Source organism: Mustelus asterias, chromosome 1, assembly GCF_964213995.1.
Source record: "Mustelus asterias chromosome 1, sMusAst1.hap1.1, whole genome shotgun sequence".
NCBI classification, from domain to species: Eukaryota; Metazoa; Chordata; class Chondrichthyes; order Carcharhiniformes; family Triakidae; genus Mustelus; species Mustelus asterias.
The window spans coordinates 60,297,576-60,317,596 of record NC_135801.1 but is presented as its reverse complement, the minus strand read 5'-3'; the positions used below and the strand labels follow the sequence as shown (position 1 = coordinate 60,317,596).

The following is a 20,021-nucleotide window of genomic DNA, read 5'->3' as shown; positions in this document are numbered from 1 at the left end:
TGCTGGAAATGTTTGTGATGGTGAAATATTTATCCCGTGAGCTAAATATTGCAAAGTAATCAAACAAAGTTCATAATGGTGCAGATATGAAAAAATGTTTCCTTCAAACAAGGTGAGATAAGTAAGCCAATTCTATTTTTATTTGGTTGTTACAGATGCAGCACAGAAAGCATTCTTTCTGGTTGTATCACAGCTTGGTATGGCTCCTGCTCTGACCAAGACTACAAGGAACTACAAAGGGTTGTAAACGTAACCCAGTCCATCATGCAAACCAGCCTCCATCCATTGACTCCATCTACACTTCCCACTTCCTCGGAAAAGCATAATCAAGAACCCCATGCACCCCACACATACTCTCTTTCACCTTCTTCCATCAGCGAGAAGATACAAAAGTCTGAGAACACGTACCAACCAACTCAAGAAAAGCTTCCTCCCTGCTGCCATCAGACTTTTGAATGGACCTATCATATATTAAGCTGATTTTCCTTTTCACCCTATCTGTAACTGTAACACCATATTTGGCACCCTCTCCTTTCCTTCTCCCCTAGGTACTCTATGAACAGTCTGTTTTTGTTTATATAACGTGCAAGTAGCAATACTTTTTGCTGTATCCCAATACATGTGACAATTATAAAGCAAATTTAGGAAAAAGTAAAGCTTGAATAATTACATTTAGTTAAATATTACAAATATAGTAATAATGGCCATTAAAGTGTCTAGCTGCCAAATTCAGGTCCATTGTGTCTGTAGTTTTGGTGCCATGGTTGCATGTTACGAACAGTACACACCCAGGATGCCATTTTGGTGCTGCTGTTAACATGGGCGGTGGGAGCATGCGCTCTAAGTATGCAGAGTAAGTAGCTCTGATGTCCAACAATGGACAGATTTGAAGCAGGCACTGCCATTTCTGATCTCACCACTCCAGCAAACACCTCCTTTTAAACACAAACAGCTCAACTTGTATTCAGCAGCAGGACTGAAGGACTCTCTACTAGCACTATTTAAAGGAACATCAACTAATTTCAGATTAGTTGGCTCTGAGTTTGTAGATATGCTGTGATTTAATGTTAGTGAAGGCAACAAGGAGTAGTGCTGCACATGGCAAAGGAATTGGTTTTGATTTGATGGGTTCCGGTCAGACCACTTGGTCATGTTGTTATAGTTGCCATCCTCCTTGGCTTGCAGCATGAAAGTGAGATTGAGCAGAGGAAGCACAGGAGAAGACAAGCTATTTGCAGAGGGAGGAGGAGGAAGAAGGAGGTGGGGTATGTGGTGGGTTGGGGTGGGAGGGGGGAGAACTCTCAATAAGAGATCTTATCCCTTTATCCACTCAGAATGTTCAGAGAGCATTTCTCTTATCTCAGTCCAAGCCAGGAACAATGGCTGGGATTTTCCAGTTCTGCTATGGCAAAAAGGATGACTGACTTTTGTCAGGACCAGACGATCTTGGCCGCAGGTATAGCCAGAAAACGCCATCCAGAATGTTTGTCGTCTTCATTTTATGAAGGAAGTGCTCATGGACAGCTGCCACCTCTTGCAGGCTGTTCTGCAGCTTCATAACAGTCAAGGGCTGTGCTGATCATCACTGTGAAGGTGACCATGGCCATGAATTTCTTCACTTTGAGTCATTCTATGCTAGAGCTGAAGATATCTCTGACATCTCCCAGTTCAGCATCCATTGCTGCTTTAGCGAGGTGACTAGCATTAGTGGTTCCCCTTTATCTACCCTCTGAGTTACATTCTCAAAAAAACTCTCATAAACTTTTCACACACTATCGCCCTTTCATGAAAGCTTTTGACTCTGATCTGATAGTACTATGATAGTCTAAGCAGATTGTTGAGCCTTCTTTAATGATAGATTCCAGCATTTGAGCTTCTGATCGCCTTTTTTTAAATCCTTGCTCTTGTGTTCATCTCTCTGAAGCATTGCAGGAGGCCAAGGACAATAAAATTCAATGTAAACTTGAGGAACAGCAACTCATCTTTCTATTTGGTATGCAACAGCCTTCTGGATTTAACACTGAGTTCCACAATTTTAGACTGTAATTTTGGCCCTCATTTTGTCTCCTTTCTCTTTGCAGCTTCCTGTCTCAGTTTTGTTTTTCACTTGTTTTCGGGAGGAGTGATTTTACATTATGTTTGAGTGCGTGGTAATTCAATCTGAAGCCAGGGTATTAAATTTGAACAAATGAAATTATGAAGGTCCAAGGGGCAAATTGGCTAAGGTGGATTGGGAAAATACAGAAAAGAAATGACTGTACATATGCAAGGAACAGTCTTTAAAGAATTATTATATAGGTGACAGCAATTATACAATCCTTTAAGGCATAAAGATACAAAAAGAAGTTGGGCAATATTGACTAACAAAGGACTGTATTAGATTTTTTTTAAAGGCCTATAGAGTTGACAGAAATAGTAGTAAACCTGAAGATTTTAGAAAATGGCAAAAGAGGACCAAGAAACTGATAAAGGGAGAATAGAATATGAATGTAAATGAGCAAAAAAGCATAAAAACTGACTACAAAAGTTTCTTAGGTACGTAAAAAGGAAACGTTTGGTTAAGACAAATGTGGTCCATTACAGGCAGAGCCAGGATAATGTATAATGGGGAATAGAGAAATGGCAGAGACACTAAATGATTACTTTGTTTCTGCCTTCACTGAGGAAGATACAAGAAATCTCCCAGAATTAGAGATCAAAGAGACTTTGGAGAATGAGGGATTGAAGGGAATTTGTATTAGTAAGAAGGTTGCATTGGAGAAATGAGTGGGATTGAAGGTTGATAAGTCTCCTGGACCCGATGACCTACATCCCAGAGTTTTGAAAGAGGTAGGTATGGAGATAGTGAATGCATTGGTGATCATCTTCCAAAATTCTACAGATTCTCTAATGGCTTCAGCAGAGTGGAAGGTGGCAAATATCACTCCACGATTTAAGAAGGTAGGGAGAGCGAAAACAGGGAACGGTTAGCCTTACATCAGTGCTAGAATCTATTATAAAATTTGGACATACAAACGTTTACACATGAGCAAGCCAAATATTGATAATAATAAAGCTGGTTATTGAATAATTAGTGTCATGGTGCATCATCAGTTTCTGGTGAGATAAAAATTTAAAATTGTGAACACTGGAGTTTATTGTACAGGAGAAATCATTTGATATTTTTCTTTCTTGTTAGTGTCCTGTTAAAGAAAATATACTTTCTACTTACCATCAACATGAGATCATCTCCTGTCACAACTCCAATCTTCAAGTCCAGATCTGCTTTCTTAACTACGCTCTGTAGAGCCGCAGCGCAGGCATGAGGGTTTACACCTCCGGCATTGCAGACTACACGGATACCTGAAGTAAATAAAAATTAAGGGTGGAATTCTCCCAAAAAAATTCCAAGTGCCGAATTCATGTAAAAACTGGAGTAAATCCTGCTGCTTTGTCCAGCATTTTGTAAAAGAATCTCCCACACTCTGTGCATCGCAGAGTGCCCTAGTGTGAATCTCATTTAAAATCAGTGGGCGGAGCCTATTCCCATTGGAGGAGCTGCAACATAGTGCTGAGTGGGCCATTGCACATGCATTGATCTGTGCATGTGCAGTAGCCCGCACTGCCCACCCCCCGATCGCTGGCAAACACCATAACCCCGCATCGATGCCCCTCCAACCCCCAATCGCTGATCTTCTGGATGTGTCCAGGCCAGCGCCGACCCTCACGCCCCCCAGCCTGCCTCGATCTCTGCGCCCCACCCCTGCATTCCCGATCTCCCCAACTCCCCCCCCCCCCTCCCCTCCACTGATGGCTAGCCCCAATCAGCCCTTCCCTCCCTCTGTCACTGATCCAAAGTGCAGAGTGTAGCCAACTCCACCGATCGTCCCCACAGGCCCTGCCCCCATTAGGCTCAATGCCTGGTGGGCAGTGCCACTTTGCCCCTTGGGCAATGCCAAGGGATCAGGCTTGCACTGCCAGGCTGGTAATGCCCAGGGGGCAGCAGCCCCCTTACCCCCAACCTCTGGGGGGGCCTCACTAGTGGGATGGGGCTGCCAGCTGCCCGTTAGTGGAGAGCTGTTGTAAACCCCACTGCAGTGAAATACTCTTGGCGAGGGTGTGGGGGAGAGGGGTAGCAGGCCCAGAGACTTCAGTTGCTAATCACATTGAAATTAGAATTTTAATATTTAAAGCAGCTCCGCGCCGATTTGTGGAAATCCAGTGGCCGGAGAATGCAGAGGCCGTGGCACCCAGTGGGCAGCCCGCTGCACGGCCTCCGCTTATGTCTCCCGGCCCAGGGATTTGTTTTTGCATCGTGTTCAAAAATTTGAATTTCAAGTGTTCAAAAACAAAATAAAGTTTTTATCAATTGTCATTTTATTTTCCCCCCCTCTCCTTTTCTAAAATGTGTGGGTTGTTTTGTTTCAGGGCTGCCTGCTACCCTTTGATTCTTTGTCTTTGTGGGATTACTTCATTGAGACACTAGATGGTAGGAGTCAGTCAAGTATCTTACTGTGCAGACATCATGGTTGACCTCAATTTGGTCCTTACAAAGAAAATTACAGCATAGGAACAGACCCTTACCCGATATCCATGTGGATGCACTTCCAAGCAACAGTCAGAGAATGATGATAAAAAGTGAAACAAACTTGCCTTAACATTTACTCAGGACACCACAAAGTGGCAGACAGAAAATTGTTTTAAGTGTAGTTACTACTACTGTGTGGGCAAATGCAGCTGTCAATCTGTCCTCTGCAAAGTTTCACAAACAGCAAATCAATCAAAGGCTAATTAATCTGTTTTTGCTGGTGTTGCATGAAGGAAGAATACAATTCAGAACAGTAGGAGAACTTCCTGCATTTCTTTGAATAGCGCCATGGGATATTTTAGTCACTTCAGCAGGCAGCATGTTCATGCAGCCATCATAGCAGTGCAGCTGAGATTGTGGATTCTGGAAGTCTGTAGAGTGGTTTGAAATCAGCCAGTATTTGGTGTATAGTGGAGGTAATATTATTTATTAATATAAGAGGCTTGCGCTGTGTTTCATTTTATTTGTTTAACTTTGTTAATGGGTGAACATAATAATGTTCATTAAAGTGTAAGAGGACCCAAGACACCACTGTGAAGTGAAAACGTTAGGAGATGGAACGCATAACAGTCTTCATTAATTTCTCAAGGAGCTCCATGAAAAGAAAAAGGACAATGATTTTAAATGTCCCACAATAAAAGATTGGTTGAAAATGTGTCTGTAGTCCGTGGATCTTTTTTGAATGGATTAGGACAGTCAATAAATATTTTTAATTAAGTGTTGTTAAAGATTTTAAATAAGGAATACCAAGTCTACAGCGTAGAACACTTCACACTTTAGATAACAATCTAAGAGTCCAGATTCATGCCTAGTATGGTTCTGATATAGAGAGCAAGCTCCCTACTGTCCCACAACTGTGTCTTTGCTTAATCCTCAGAGGAGCACACCATAATGCTCCAGTCTGAACTTTGTTCTTCTCTTATACAAGTCATCATAATGGCCTTTCTGAAGAACAGTGTCCATTTAATGCAAATTTGCTCTAAAGTTTGGCTGGTGTAAGTGAGAATTGAAAGGGAGCAAATCTGTATATTTTGCAATTCTCTGAACAAAATAACACAGAAGACTGCTGGTAGAATACAGGGGATATATTTAATTTTGTACTTTTCTTTTAGTTAGTCTGCTTCTGTAATGAGTTTAAATAACATCAACTGCAGTTTGATGAAAGCACCAAGTAAACAAACCATGACTATAACTTAATTACCTCTTTTATGAATATCCTTAATAAATGGGGCCATTGCAACCTCCACAAAATCAGGCACATATCCGTGATTCTGGCAAAAAAGAGATAGCTTTTACTATTTCTGTACACATGGGGAAAAAAACCATAATGAGGAAACTTTGCTTAATAATCACAATGAAAAGGCATATTAAAATGAATATTAAGCACAGGAGCTGACCCAATACACTTGGGTATAAATACACTAAAATAGAGTGGAGAAATGTTCTGATCAAGGTCACCAGTCCAGAATGCTAACCCTCTTTCTTGTTCCATGGAGTATTTTCAGCATTTTCTGTTTTTACTGGAGAAATGCAGGTTCAGTTTCTCATCTGCAGACAATTTCAATTTTAGCTATTTCACTGCAGAGAGTTAGCCAGCGAAGATTAGTTGTCCACCCCACCCCCACTATGGAAGAATGAGATGAGAGGACAATGGATATTGAGGTGCACTGCTGGAAAAAATATCAGTAAACAGGCACCCACCAACCCACTGACCAAGGGTATGATCATGTAAAACCAGTACATAGCTTGGGTCTTGAATGAAATATCTGGAAAAGCCTCAGTTCGTCAATTTGATCTTCAGAAGATGAAGAGATGGGGACCTGAGGCTGAGGAGCCCAAAGGCTCAGATTTTATGGGCCCAGTCATCAGAGAGTATCAATCTCATATGGAGAGTTACAGTGCATCCAGTTAAAATGATAAGGGAAATGGGCAAGTGTACTGTCTGCACCAGCATCACATTTCAGAAAGCTTCCCCGAACCTGCAGAACAAGCTGGAGACAGCGACTGTTCCTGAAGATTCACACAGCAGCAAGGCTCCAGGTGCAAGTACCCAGGGATAGTGATGGTTTTTAGAGTGGTCAGTATTGCTGTTTCACTAGAGGCTTTGTATAGGACGCTTCCACAGAACTTTTGAGACCGTCTAGTTTTACTGGCCAGTAACACCTCAGAACATCTGCCCTACACCAATAGGCTAGAAGGGATTTATCACTACTCGCAGCTGGGAACATCTCTGCAAGGGGTAAAAAAAACATAAAATTTTCCTATCACCCCACCTAAAGCAGCAACCCTTCTGAAAAACAAACTTCTTTGGCACCACCTAAGAAGATTGTCCTAGAATTAATGAACCTAATCCCTCATGGAGCACAGTTAGGGATGGTGTACTAATGTCCCCACTCGCTCCTCAATCCCCTGAAAAAGAACCACTGGATACACTGCGTACCCTGACCTGGCTATGTCCCTATGTTGAATAATAAAAACATATTCTCACAGAAGATTTGGCCTTAGCAGCTGCAAGCAGTGACATGGTGATTTCAGACAGGTAGTCAAACACCAGAAAATCCAGGTTTCCACCAAACACCAGCTGTGGAACTAAAAAAGACAGGTGAAAATTCCTTTTGCATACAGATTTACAAATGTACAGAAATATTTCAAGTTACAGCACTGATTTTGCACCTACCCTCAGGATATTCATGTTATGATGCTTTCACTACGCAATTGGAGCTTCCGTTCTAACATTTTCACAATGCAATTCAGATTATGCTACATATGAACATACAGTACCTCCTTATAAAAGAAGACCTGAGTGCATTTTAATGAGAGTTGGATGCATTTGCAATTCTCCCTTTTTATGCGATATCTAATATCTTCTGTTGAGTCACTACTCCCTTCTGCACTGATGGCTGTCGCATTTACAACAATTTTGAATTTTATGACTCATATTCTTTCACTAAAGTTCAAGTGAAACTCCTTGAATGAGAATTTAATGGAATAGTGAGATCTAGTGGATAAGTTTATCATAAGAGTTTTGACCATCCAGAAAACTACCAGCAATTTTACATAAAATAGCATTTTAGCCCAGGGCCATTACAATTATTACATCAAATATGGCTTTGGCCATACCACTTATGACTAATACAAAAAGCTGAATTCAAAAGACACAAAAGTGATGATACTTCATTCAGAACTTGTAAAAATTAGCACCATTAACTCTGCTTCTCTCTCTCTCCGATGTGGAGATGCCGGCGTTGGACTGGGGTGAACACAGTAAGAGTTTTAACAACACCAGGTTAAAATCCAACAGGTTTAAACCTGGTGTTGTTAAAACTCTTACTCTCTCTCCGAGCCAGATTTTCGCTGTCAAAATAATGATGAGTTTAATGGTGCTCAGTTGTATAAATTGTCCAGCAAGATATACCGAGGAAGAGCTATCCTATGAATTGCAAATTGTCACAGGTTACTAAACGATTTGTGTCACTCCACCATTAACCCCACGAGATGCAGTTTGTCCTCAACCTCCGATGAGTTTCATGAAGTTGCTGCCTTTCCATGTTAATTGCCCATAAAACTCACCACAGAAAGTTAGGGCTGCTACCTAATAGCCTAAGTACCTTTTTAGTAGTTGCAATCAAATTCTCCAGGGCAGAAAGGAAACAATTTAAACTCTGGAGACCGTTCCTAAAGTAGTAAATTGTTGCTAGGAATTTTTAAAATTTTAAATGTGTTGATTTTTTTATATTTCCATTCAGCTGATTTTTCTCTGATCTATCTTTTCCTCCCCTTATGTTTTTCATCTGTACCTGATTTGATTCTAATTCACCCTCTTTCTCTGTCATTCCTCTGCTTTTTTCTCAGTTCTCAAGTCTCATTGGCTTAAGAGACGAAATTGTAATGATGCATGCTACAAATTTCATTTATTGGCTTATGTTGCCCCCCTCCTGGGGTCTTTCGTCATTGCCTCATTTTGGGGTCTTTCAGTGTCCCCCTTCTGGGATGTTGCGTTGTCTCTTCCCTGAGATCTTAATTTCCTCCTCTGAGGTCTGGCGTTGTCTCTTTCTTGAAGTTTTATTGTCTCCACTGAGGTCTTGTGTTACCGATAAACCTTTATTTTTGAGAGTTGCCCTCTGTTCCTTCTTGTGGTTGCTGCATTAAATATTACCACTTTAAATGCATTATCTCTTTAAGAATGTTAACTTCTTTAAATTGTTAGCAGCTGCCGGTTCTCTCTATGTGCTTTTCCCGCAGTTTTGGTGTGAATCTATCGGAACGTCCTTTGAACCTTTTTACTGACAGAAAGCTCTCTCAGTGATCGCTGCAGCTTTTTTCCCTCTCGCCATTTGGAGAATCCATTCTTCTCTTCCTTTGACATGCCAATATTTTTCCAGTGCTCGAGGTCCAAGGGGCTGTTTTCAAAGCTTTTGAACTCATCTTCTAAACAGATTGAGGACTTCTCTTTAAAACTTGGGAACTTGCTGCCTGCAGTACCCCAGAACACAAAAATCACAGCTCTCGCTTCTGAAGGTTCATTCCTCTTCATTATTTTTCTATATTTCTAAAATGTACTGGCCAATTCAGGTTTGCTCTGCATCTGTCCCTCAGGGTCTGGCAATATCTCAATATCTCAGTCACCTCGGGTCACAATTTCTGCACTAGCTTTCCCAGATGTAGAAGCACAGAATAATGGGTGCCTATCAACAAACCTACAATCTCAGCAATAAAGAATTATAACTTTCAGTTTAGAAGCTTTCTAAATTTCACCTATTACATTCATTAAAACAACTTATTAAAACTCCCCATTCTGCTCCGACATTTTTAAAACATGTTTTTAGTCTATCACTGCCACCTTGAGGCGATTAGAAGTATAATTTAAAAACTGAACACACGAAAAGTTCTTAATAAAATAACAAAGTCTGTTGAACTCAACCACAAATAGAGACAACCAAACCATGGAATAATATAAAACCTTTTATGTAGAAAAAGAATCTCCCAAGATACCTCACAGATGTGACAAAATCAGAAATGAAAACAAAACTTAAGATTAGTACGAGTAGCAAAATCTGGTCAACAAGGTGGATTCTAAGGAAAGAACCTAAAACTGAGGGAAAGATTGAGGGGTTTAGGGAAGCAAATCCAAAAAGTGGGATCCGGGCACCTCAAGACATTGTTTTAACACAGCTGACGGGAAACGCTGCGTTATTCCAAATCCCAGAAGGGAAACTTGAAATAACTGCCCTCAACCATATTTTGCAATTTGATATAACGTGACGAAGGATTTGAAATCCACAGAATGTATTCCAGAAATTTTGAAATAAAATAAACATTTTTTGAACAATAAAATAGGCAACAATAAAGTCAACCAGAAGTACACTTAACTAAAATAATGGCTACAGTATCACTAACTTTCCTTAGTTCCAAACATTTTTATTTCACTACCTTCGGAGCCAATTCTCCCCAAACATCCACAACACCTTACAAGATTTTTAAAATTATACACAAAATCCAGTAACTGTTACCACATTCTCCCCATGTCTGCATGGGTTTTCTCCGGTTGCTCCATTTTCCTCCCCATGTCTAAAAGATGTGGTTAGGTTGATTGGCCATGCTAAATTGCCCCTTAGCGACAGGGGGATCATCAGGGTAAATACATGGGGTTATGGGGATAGGATCTGGATGGGATTGCTGTTGGTGCAGGCTCAATGGTCCAAATGAGCTCTTTCTGCACTGTAGGCAATTTATGTTTTTATGAGCAGAATGAAGATCATGGTGTGGGAGAAGAGAGGATTGCATGCCTGAAGGAAATCACAGAATTAGAGAGGGGCAGGACATTTAAACATAAGAATGAGAATTTCAAAATTTAAGGTGTCGAGAGACTGGGATCCTCGGAAGATCAGCAAGATCAGGGACATTGGGTGGTCCAGATTTGATGTGAGCAGAATAGGCGTATCAAAGTTTTGGATGAGTTAACATTGATGGAAGGTGGGAGATGGAAGGCTTATCAAGAGACAGGTGACAGAAACACGTGGGTTGAGGTAGCCTAGAAGCAGACAATGTTACAAATAAGGCAATAAATGCTTTTTATGCTGGTGACCCTGGGACTAAATTCTCACTTTGGGATGGGAGCCTGGGTTGGAGGTGGATATGAAGCTGGGACTGTTTCCAGATTCTAGACACGCCAGAAAATGGTTGTCTCCATGATAAATAGACAAAAGGACAATGCAGAAAGTAAGAGTAATGATCCAAGAAGGATGTGACACACAGCGGTCTTTAAATAGTGTTTTATTGATAGACATGTATAGTGGAACATACACATGCTGAATTAAATAGCTCATTGATAAATGTTACTTGTTCTTGGTGTATGCAGTTTAACATAATCCTACAAGATGATGGAATTGAAGAAGAACAGTAGCCCAAAGAGTGGTGTGGGAAGAAGGGGTTTCCATTCATAGGACACTGGCATCAATACTCAGGAAAGAGGGATCTGTTCTGCTGGTATGAACTATACTTAAACTGGACTGGGATCAGCATCCTGGAAAATCATATAGCTAGAGCTGTAATTAGGGCTCCAGAGTTCCAAAGAGGAATCAATGAGCGGGATTTTACTGCTTCGCTTGTCCCGAAACCGGAAAATCCCAGCCGAGGTCAACGAACCTTTCCAAGGTCCGTCCCTCACCCGCTCCAATTCCCGTGGCGGGCAGGACGGTAAATTTCTGGTAATTAACTCTGTTTTTCTCTTCACAGACACTGCTAGGCCTGTTGAACTTTTTCCAACAGTTTTTGTTTTTATTTCAGATCTCCAGCATCCGCAGTATTTTGCTTTTATTTTAGAATAATGCAATTTTATATCTGCTATTGTGCAGTGGGGCAGGTTTAATTAGTAATCTCATAATAAAAGATTCTGAGAGAAGGAGTGATCATAATAAAATGGAATTCAAGACTGTAGGCAACATACTGCAGTCTAAATAAGAGTCAGGAACCTAACCATGGCCAGTTAAATAGGGGTGAGGGGAGAACTGGTTCGGGTTGGGTAAATAGATAGTGACAAAAATTTAAAGAAATAATTCAAAATCTTCAACAAAAATAGATTCCTTAGAAAAAGAAAAACTCAGCACGAAAGATCCATCTGTGGCTTAGAGGGCAAGTTAAGGAGAGTATGGGTTCAATGAGGAGTACAGGAGAGGATACCAGAAGTGGTACCAACCTGGTGAAGCCACAACATAGAACTACATAGATGCTGAACAGTGGACACAGCATGTGATAGGCAGAGCAACATAACCCCACAATCAATGGAATGGATCAAAGCTCTACAGTCTTCTCACTTCCCGTTGTGAGTGGCGGGCAATTAAACAACTACCTGGAAGAGGAGGCTTCACAAACATGCCCATTCTCAACGATGGGGAAACCCAGCACATCAGACTGAAGCATCCATAACCATCTTCAGCCAGAAGTGTTGAGTGGATGATCCATCTTGGCCTCCTCCTGAGTTTCCCAGCATCACAGACACCAGTCTCCGACCCATTCAATTCATTTCATGTGATGTCGTGAAGTTTAGCTGAAGGTACTGGATACAGCAAAAATTCACAGAATTCCTACAGTACAGAGAGAGGCCATTCATCCCATCAAGCCCGCACTGACAATAATCCTATCCAGCCCCTATCCCTGCAACCCACATATTTACCCTGCTAATCTCCCTGACTCTAAGAGGCAATTTACCATGGCCAATCAACTTAACCCACACATCTACGGGCCCTGACAGCATCCCAGCTGAAGACTTTGTGCTCCAGAATTAGCTGTGTCCCGAGCCAAGTTCTACCAGAACAGCTGCAACATTGGCATCTACCAGTAATGTGGAAAATTGCCCAGGTACATCCTGTACGCAAAAATCAGGACAAATCTCATATGGCCAATTACTACCCTGCCAGTCCATGCTGAATCATCAGCAAAGTAATGGAAGGTGCCATTGACAGTGCCTACACAGCAAAAACTTGCTGATGGGTTCTCAGTTTGGGTCCAGCCCAAACAAGGACAAAAGAGCCAAACTCCAGGTGAGAGGACAGTGATTGTCGTTGGCATCAAGGCAGCCACTCACACCATGTAGCAAAACTGGAGTCAATCAAGGCAGCCATTGGTTAAACTCACATCTATTGCAAAGAAAGATGGCTGTCTCAGCCCCAGCATTGCTGCAGCAAATCCTCAGGATAGTGTCCTACGCCCAACTATGCTTCATTAGTGATCTTCCCTCCATCGTAAATTCAGAATTGGGGATGTTACAAGGCCAGTACAATATTCACTGCTGCACTGATAAGAGACAAGTAACATTTACATCCCGCAAATGGCAGGCAATTAACATCTTGTTATGCACAGAAGGGAGATGAATTTCAACAGCCCTAATTTCTCCTCTGCTCTGTGTGTACACAGAAAGGTGTTTTTCTTTGGGACGCACACGCACATGCACACTCTCTCTCTCTGCAGGAAAGGGGTTTTGCAACATCTGCCTCTGTTGCACTCATACAATAAAAGAGAGAAAAGTGAAAGGAAGAGGAACCGGACCAGACCTTAGTAAAAATGCAAGTTATGGTTTTATGAGAGACAAGAGTCCAGAATCAAAAGTCTCACAGAAGGTTTATTCCAAGGTAGGTGGGTTGACTGTCACAGGATCATCCATCTTTACAGAAATGAGACTTCCATAAGAGGAGAAGGCACGTAGATTTGAATTAGGCTTGAAGGTACCGATTCCAATGTTCCAGTAGTTCGCAAGGTAGATGAGGGCCAGGCAATTGTACCTGGAGAGAGCTCCTTCTGCCACTACTTGTTCGATGATAGGGTGGTAGACAGCAACAGGTTGTTTGCTTAGAGTTATTGTTCTCTTTGGATTTCAAACAGAAAACTGCCTGAGTTCAGGTCCACAGGGCAATATTATAAGTTCTAGCAGCTCAATTGACATACCTCCTATCACTTCTCCTGGATATTGGACAAAGGATCTATCTTCCCAGGGCTGGAATATTGAGGTGTTTAATCGGAGTCAGGACCCCTTTTGTTCATGGAGACACAACATCTCTGGACCACAATTCTTCTTTATAAATGTACAGAAGTTTGTGCAGTCCCAGGAACGGGCATTAGTGCCTTTTATAAGAGATAATAAGTTTCTGATGATGTGTCTATGGTTGGAAATTCCTCTGGTATGAATCATGGCTAGTCAGAGCAAACATTGTCTATTTTTAAAATTTAAAATGATCATTATTACAGAGTAGTTTGATATCAATCATGTATTTATTTCCCATCTCAACTGGGACAATCTGTAACAACAGGGAGTCTAATCATCTTCTCTTGACATTCAATTGCATTAATGTCACTGAATCCTGTCATATCACTGGATCCATCATGTACATTGTTATGACTGCAGCAGTTCAAGAAGGCAGTTCACCACCACCTTCTCAAGGGTAATTAAGGATGGATAATAAGTGTTGGCCTAGCCAGTGACGGCCACATCCCAAAAATGAATTTTATAAAAGAATACAAGGTTTTATGAGATGATTATGTTTTCAACTGTCCCTTTAATTCACAGCGGAGAGGGTCACGTAATCTACCTCAAATTCTAGTTTCGTTATCATGGGTATGGATGAGGGTCCCAGGTTGAGACTTGCTGAGAGCAAGATGCACAATGTTCATTCCAGAAAACAAAGGCAAGAGCACTTGTGCTAACTGTGGACAGATGTCAGTCTCCATTTTCTTCTTTGACAGAGAGAGACAGAGGGCTCAGAGACAAAAGGCAGCTGGTAGTGTGATCAGCAGAATGAATGCTGCAAGGCCTTAGCAAGGTACCAGGGAGTACACAGGAGGGAAGATGATCTCTGGTCAAAAAGACACAGCCCACAGCAATCTAAAGACTCCAAGATTTGTCCTGCTGAAGCTGGAGAGATGTATTAGCTGGAGTGGGCCTTATTGCTGGTAATTGGTTTAGAAATACTTGAAAAACGAAGGGAAGTTTTCACTTGACAGTACAGCTCAGCGAAAAAGGGAGATGTTGACTCACTGGATGTTGGGAATGACTATGGACTATTTCCTGTAAAGGTTGTAATCCTGTGGAGAATGTGGCAAAATGTATATATATATTTGTTATCGGTCAAGTTAAAACATTAATAAAGATTAGCTTTTCTGTCGTTTAGAGTATTAGTTGTCTGCTGAGTAATGTTTAGTCAATATTGCTTATAGTTAGTTTGTTACAATAAAAGTCTTCAAATTTTGAAATCTTGTCATGAGATTCCTTTAATTTAGTCACTGGGATTTCAAATATCTTTTTAAAAGTTATCGGTCTCGACAGGGATCATAACAATATCTGGTTACCATTGACCACAAATTTAACTGGACCAGCCATATATATATTGTGGCTACAAGAGCAGGCAAGGAGCTGAAAATTCTGTGACAAGTAACTTATTCCCTGTTTCCCCAAAATCTCTTCACCATCTCAAAGGCACAAGTTAGGCGTGGGATGAACTATCCACTTCCTGGATGAGGGCAGCACCAACAACATACAAGAGCTTGACACAATCCTGGTCAAAAATCCTAGCCACCACCTCTCTCCACCAATGATGCACAGTGGCTGTATTATTTATCATCTATAAGATGTATTCCAATGACTTGCCACAACTCCTTCGTGAGCACCTTCCGAACTCTCTACCACCTAGAGTACAAGAGTAGTTGACACATGGGAACACCACGACCTGCAAGTGCCCTCCCAAGTCACACACCATCCTGACTTGGAACTATATCACTGTTCCTTCACTGTTACTGAGCAAAAAGCTAGGGCCATTCACGCCGACAGGATTTTCCCATCCCACTACAGTGAACGGAGATTTGGCTGAGTGCCAATTTCTCCGATCTCGCTGCAGCAGGAACATGGCGTGAACGGCCTGTAAGATCGTGCCCTAGGATTCCCATCCTAACAGCACTGTTGATGTACCTATACCAATTGGACTCAAGTCAGTGGCTCACCACTACCTTCTCAAGGGCAATTAGGGATGGGCATCAAACGCTGCTGTTCCAGCAACGCTCATATTCTATGAAGGAATGAAAAAAATTTGATTAAGAGAAGTTGTATATAGTGCTACAAAGAATAACTGCGAATTGGGAGTGGTCAAGAAAGCAGCAAAGGGCAAACAAAGAATTGATAAAAAGGAAAACATTAGAAGGAGAGTAAACTGGTCAGGAATACAAAAACAGATTGGAAGAGCTTTTAAAGCTATATAAAAAGAACAGCTAAAATTTGGTCCCTTAGAGGCAGGAATGATCATGCAGATCAAGTAAATGGCAGAGAAGTTAAACAAATATTTAATGTCTACCTTCATAGTAGAAAACACAAACATGCTAGAAAATGGGGTAACTAAGGGCCAATGAAAATGGAAACTTAAGATAATTCACATCAGCAGAAACTTTAAGCACTAAAGCTGACAAATCCCTCGGACTTGAGGGCCGACAATCTCGGATGCATCCAAGGGTTCCAAAAGAGATAGCTGCAGAGATAGTGGACGCATTGGTTATGATTTTCTAAAATTCTCTAAATTCTACAGCGGACCCGGCAGTTTGGAAGCTAGCAAATGTAGCATCGTTATTTAAGAAAGGAGGGAGTGAGAAAACAGGGAATTACAGGCCAAAAGCTGGATAAAAGCAAATTACTGCAGATGCTGGAATCTGAAACCAAAAGAGAAAATGCTGGAAAATCTCAGCAGGTCTGGCAGCATCTGTAAGGAGAGAAAAGAGCTGATGACCTTTGTCAGCTATGACCTGCTGAGATTTTCCAGCATTTTCTCTTTTGGAATTACAGGCCAGTTAGCCTGACCTCAGTCATCAGAAAAATGCTGCAACCATTTATTATGGAAGTCTTATCAATGCACTTAGAAAATCATAATATGATCAGACAAAGTCAGCAAGGTTTCTGAAAGGGAAATTAAGTTTGACAAATGCATTTGTGTATTTTGAACAAAGAACAGGACAGCTCAGGAATAGGTCCTTCGGCCCTCCAAGCCTGCGCCGATCACACTGTCTTACGTAGACCAACCGCCTATATCTCCCTGTTCCCCGATTGTTCATGTGTCCATCCAGATAAGTCTTAAATGTCGCTAACATGTCTGCCTCAGCCATCTCACTTGGCAGTGCATTCCAGGCCCCTGTGTGAAAAAACCTCCCCCACACCTTTCCACTGCACCTTCTCCCCTTACCTTGAACTTGTGCCCCCTTGTAATTGTCATTTCTGCCCTGGGGAAAGTTTCCAACTGTTCACCTTATCTGTGCCCCTCATAATTGTATAAACTTCTATCAGGCCACCCCTCAACCTCCGTCTTTCCAGGGAGAACAATCCCAGTTTATTCAATCTCTTCTCGTAGATAATACCCTCCATACCAGGCAACATTCTGGCTGAACCTTTTCTGTACTCTCTCCAAAGCCTTCACATCTTTCTGATAGCGTGGTGATCAGAATTGGACACAATATTCCAAATGTGGCCTAACCAACGTTTTATATATCTGTAACGTAATTTACCAACTTTTATACTCGATGCCCCATCTGATGAAGGCATGCCATATGCTTTCTTCACTACCTTTTCCACTTTTAAGGATCTGTGGACCTGTACTCTCAGATCTCTCTGTGTGCCTATGCTCCTGATGGTTCCGCCATTTATTTTATGGCTCCCAACTGAATCGGACCTACCAAAATGCATCACCTCGCATTTGTCCGGATTAAATTCCATCTACCATTTCTCCGCCCAATTTTCCAGCATATCTATATCCTGCTGTATTCTCTGACAATCTTCATCACTATCTGCAACTCCAGCAATCTTAGTATCATCCTCAAACTTGCTAATCAGACCAGCTACGTTTTCTTCCAAGTCATTTACATTACAAACAGCAGCGGCCCCAGCACTAATCCCTGCGGAACATCACTAGTTACAGACCCCATTCAGAAAAACACCCTTCCACCGCTACCCTCTGTCTTCTATGGCCAAGCAAGTTCTGAATCCATCTAGCTAGTTCAGCCTTGATCCCTTGAATTTAACCTTTTGCACCAGCCTGCCATAAAGGACCTTGTCAAATACTTTACAAAAGTCCATGTAGACAGCATCCACAGCCCTTCCCTCGTCAATCATTTTTGTCACCTCCTCTAAAAACTATTAAATTAGTGACCTCCTTCATATAAAACCATGCTGTCTGTCGCTAACAAGACTATTCCATTCCAAATGTGTATAGATCCTATCTCTAAGAATCTTCTCCAACAATTTCACTATCACTGACATCAAGCTCACAGGTCTGTAATTACCTGCTACCTTGCTACCCTTCTTAAATAATGGGACAACATTGGCTATCCTCCAATCCTCTGGGACCTCACCTGTGACCAACGAGGAAACAAAGATTTCTGTTCGAGGCCCGGCAACTTTATCTCTTGTCTCCCTCAGTAATCTGGGATAGATGCCATCTGGGCCTGGGGATTTGTCTACCTTAATGCTTTTTAATACACCTAACACTTCCTCCCTCGTAATGATGACTTATTCTAAAGGGTTTACATATCCCAATTAACGGGCCCCTCTCCTTTGTGAATACCGATGCAAAGTACTCATGATGAGAGGTTGAGTAAACTGGGCCGATGCTCTTGAATTTTGAAGAATGAGAGGTGATCACATTGAAACATACAGGATTCTGAATGTGCCTGACAGGATTGTTTCCGCTGGCTGGGAAATCTAGAACACAGGGGCCGTCTCAGAATAAGGGGTCAATCATTTGGAATGAGATGATGAGAAACTACTCCACTCAATGGGTTGTGAATCCCTTAAATTGTCTGCCCCATATTACTGTAAATGCTCCATTGTTTAAACATATTTAAGGCTGGGATGGACAGATTTTTGGGTTTTGGAGAGGATCAATGAATATTGAAAGTATGAAGGAAAGTGGAGTTGGGCAGAAGATCAGTTATGAAGATACTGATTGGTGCAGCAGACTTTAGATGCTAGATTGTCTATACTTCTTATGACAGTCAAACCAGCATTTTTGTGCCCCTCATAATTTTATAAACTTCTATCAGGCCACCCCTCAACCTCCATCTTTCCAGGGAGAACAATCCCTTATGACAGTCAAACCAGCATTTAAAGCATGTTATTAACTTCAACCCAGCTCTCTGCCTGTGATGAGGTGCACTCCAAAGTGATTCCTATGGTCTGTTTTTTGGAGGAAGGGACAGTGTTCAACAACAGTGTGGTTTGAAGAGAATTAGGTTGACTGCATGTGAAAAGGTCACCACAATGCACATTGTACAGAGTGATAATAACAAAACGTTGGTGTCATCTCCTCACCCGAGGTTGCAGTGTCCCCCCAGAAGCCGGACGCACAGCCAATCCGCACAGGTCTGCACTCTGTTGTCAGGGGCCGACTGTTCAGACGGTGGGAATGGGGAGCTGGATTCCAATGGGAATGGGAAGCTGGATGGGAATGAGGAGCTGGATGGGAATAGGGAACTGGATGGGAATGGGGAACTGGATTGCAGTGGGAATGGGGAGCTGGATGGGAATCAGCAGCTGGATTGCAGTGCGAATGGGGAGCTGGATTCCAATGGGAATGGGGAGCTGGATGGGAATCAGCAGCTGGATTGCAGTGGGAATGGGGAACTGGATGGGAATCAGCAGCTGGATTGCAGTGCGAATGGGGAGCTGGATTCCAATGGGAATGGGGAGCTGGATGGGAATCAGCAGCTGGATTGCAGTGGGAATGGGGAACTGGATTCCACTTGGAATAGGGAGCTGGATTGCAGTGGGAATGGGGAACTGGATTCCGGGAATGGGGAACTGGATTCCGGGAATGGTGAACTGGATTGCAATGGGATTCTGGATGGGAATCAGCAGCTGGATTGCAGTGGGGGTTCCAGCGGGCTGGGCCCAGCTCCCCGGGCTCTGAGACGATGATCATCCGGCTCAGGCCTCTCAGCGCCCGGGGCCGCCACAGAAAGGGTTTGAGTCGATGACAACTTCTCCAATGTCTCAGCATTCCCGGACCTTCAGTCAAATCACTAAAAGGGAGAATCAGTAAACTTTCACCCAGTTTCTTTTCGCTGAACTTCTGCTCAGGACGTGAAGTGCATCAGCTGAGTGCGGCTCCCCGGCAATGCAAACCCCGCCTTCGGGTTCCGCACTCAGAGGATTCCCAAGCAGCAGATGGCAGCAAAATACTTCTTTCCACTCTCATTTCCAGCTAGGATTTAACTTTAATTGGTCTAATTACTCACAATCTGATATTTAAAATCTACCCAACCCTGGGTATATCCTGGTTATGGAGATAGTGGCACCATGGTACAGTCCATAGCCAGAGGAACCACCCTCTCAGTGTCCCCTCTGTCAAACACCTTCAGAATCTGGTCTGTTTCTATGAGAACCCCTCTCATTCTTAGAATTAGAATCCCTACAGTGTAGAAGGAGGCCATTCAG

At 42.2% G+C, this 20,021-nt stretch overlaps 1 protein-coding gene across 1 annotated transcript in view; it reads right to left on the bottom strand.

The window, feature by feature from the left end:
* The window catches only part of LOC144507181 (uncharacterized), a 181,665-nt gene extending 161,947 nt beyond the window's left edge, over positions 1–19,718 (bottom strand). The window contains exons 1-4 of the mRNA XM_078234098.1: positions 18,897–19,718; positions 7,056–7,156; positions 5,769–5,838; positions 3,212–3,342 (exon numbers count right to left, since the gene is read on the bottom strand). Of these exons, the coding sequence (XP_078090224.1) occupies positions 3,212–3,342; positions 5,769–5,838; positions 7,056–7,156; positions 18,897–19,584 (990 nt within the window). The 5' untranslated portion in view covers positions 19,585–19,718. The remainder of the gene's footprint in view (positions 1–3,211; positions 3,343–5,768; positions 5,839–7,055; positions 7,157–18,896) is intronic.
* Positions 19,719–20,021: the final 303 nt, after the last annotated feature.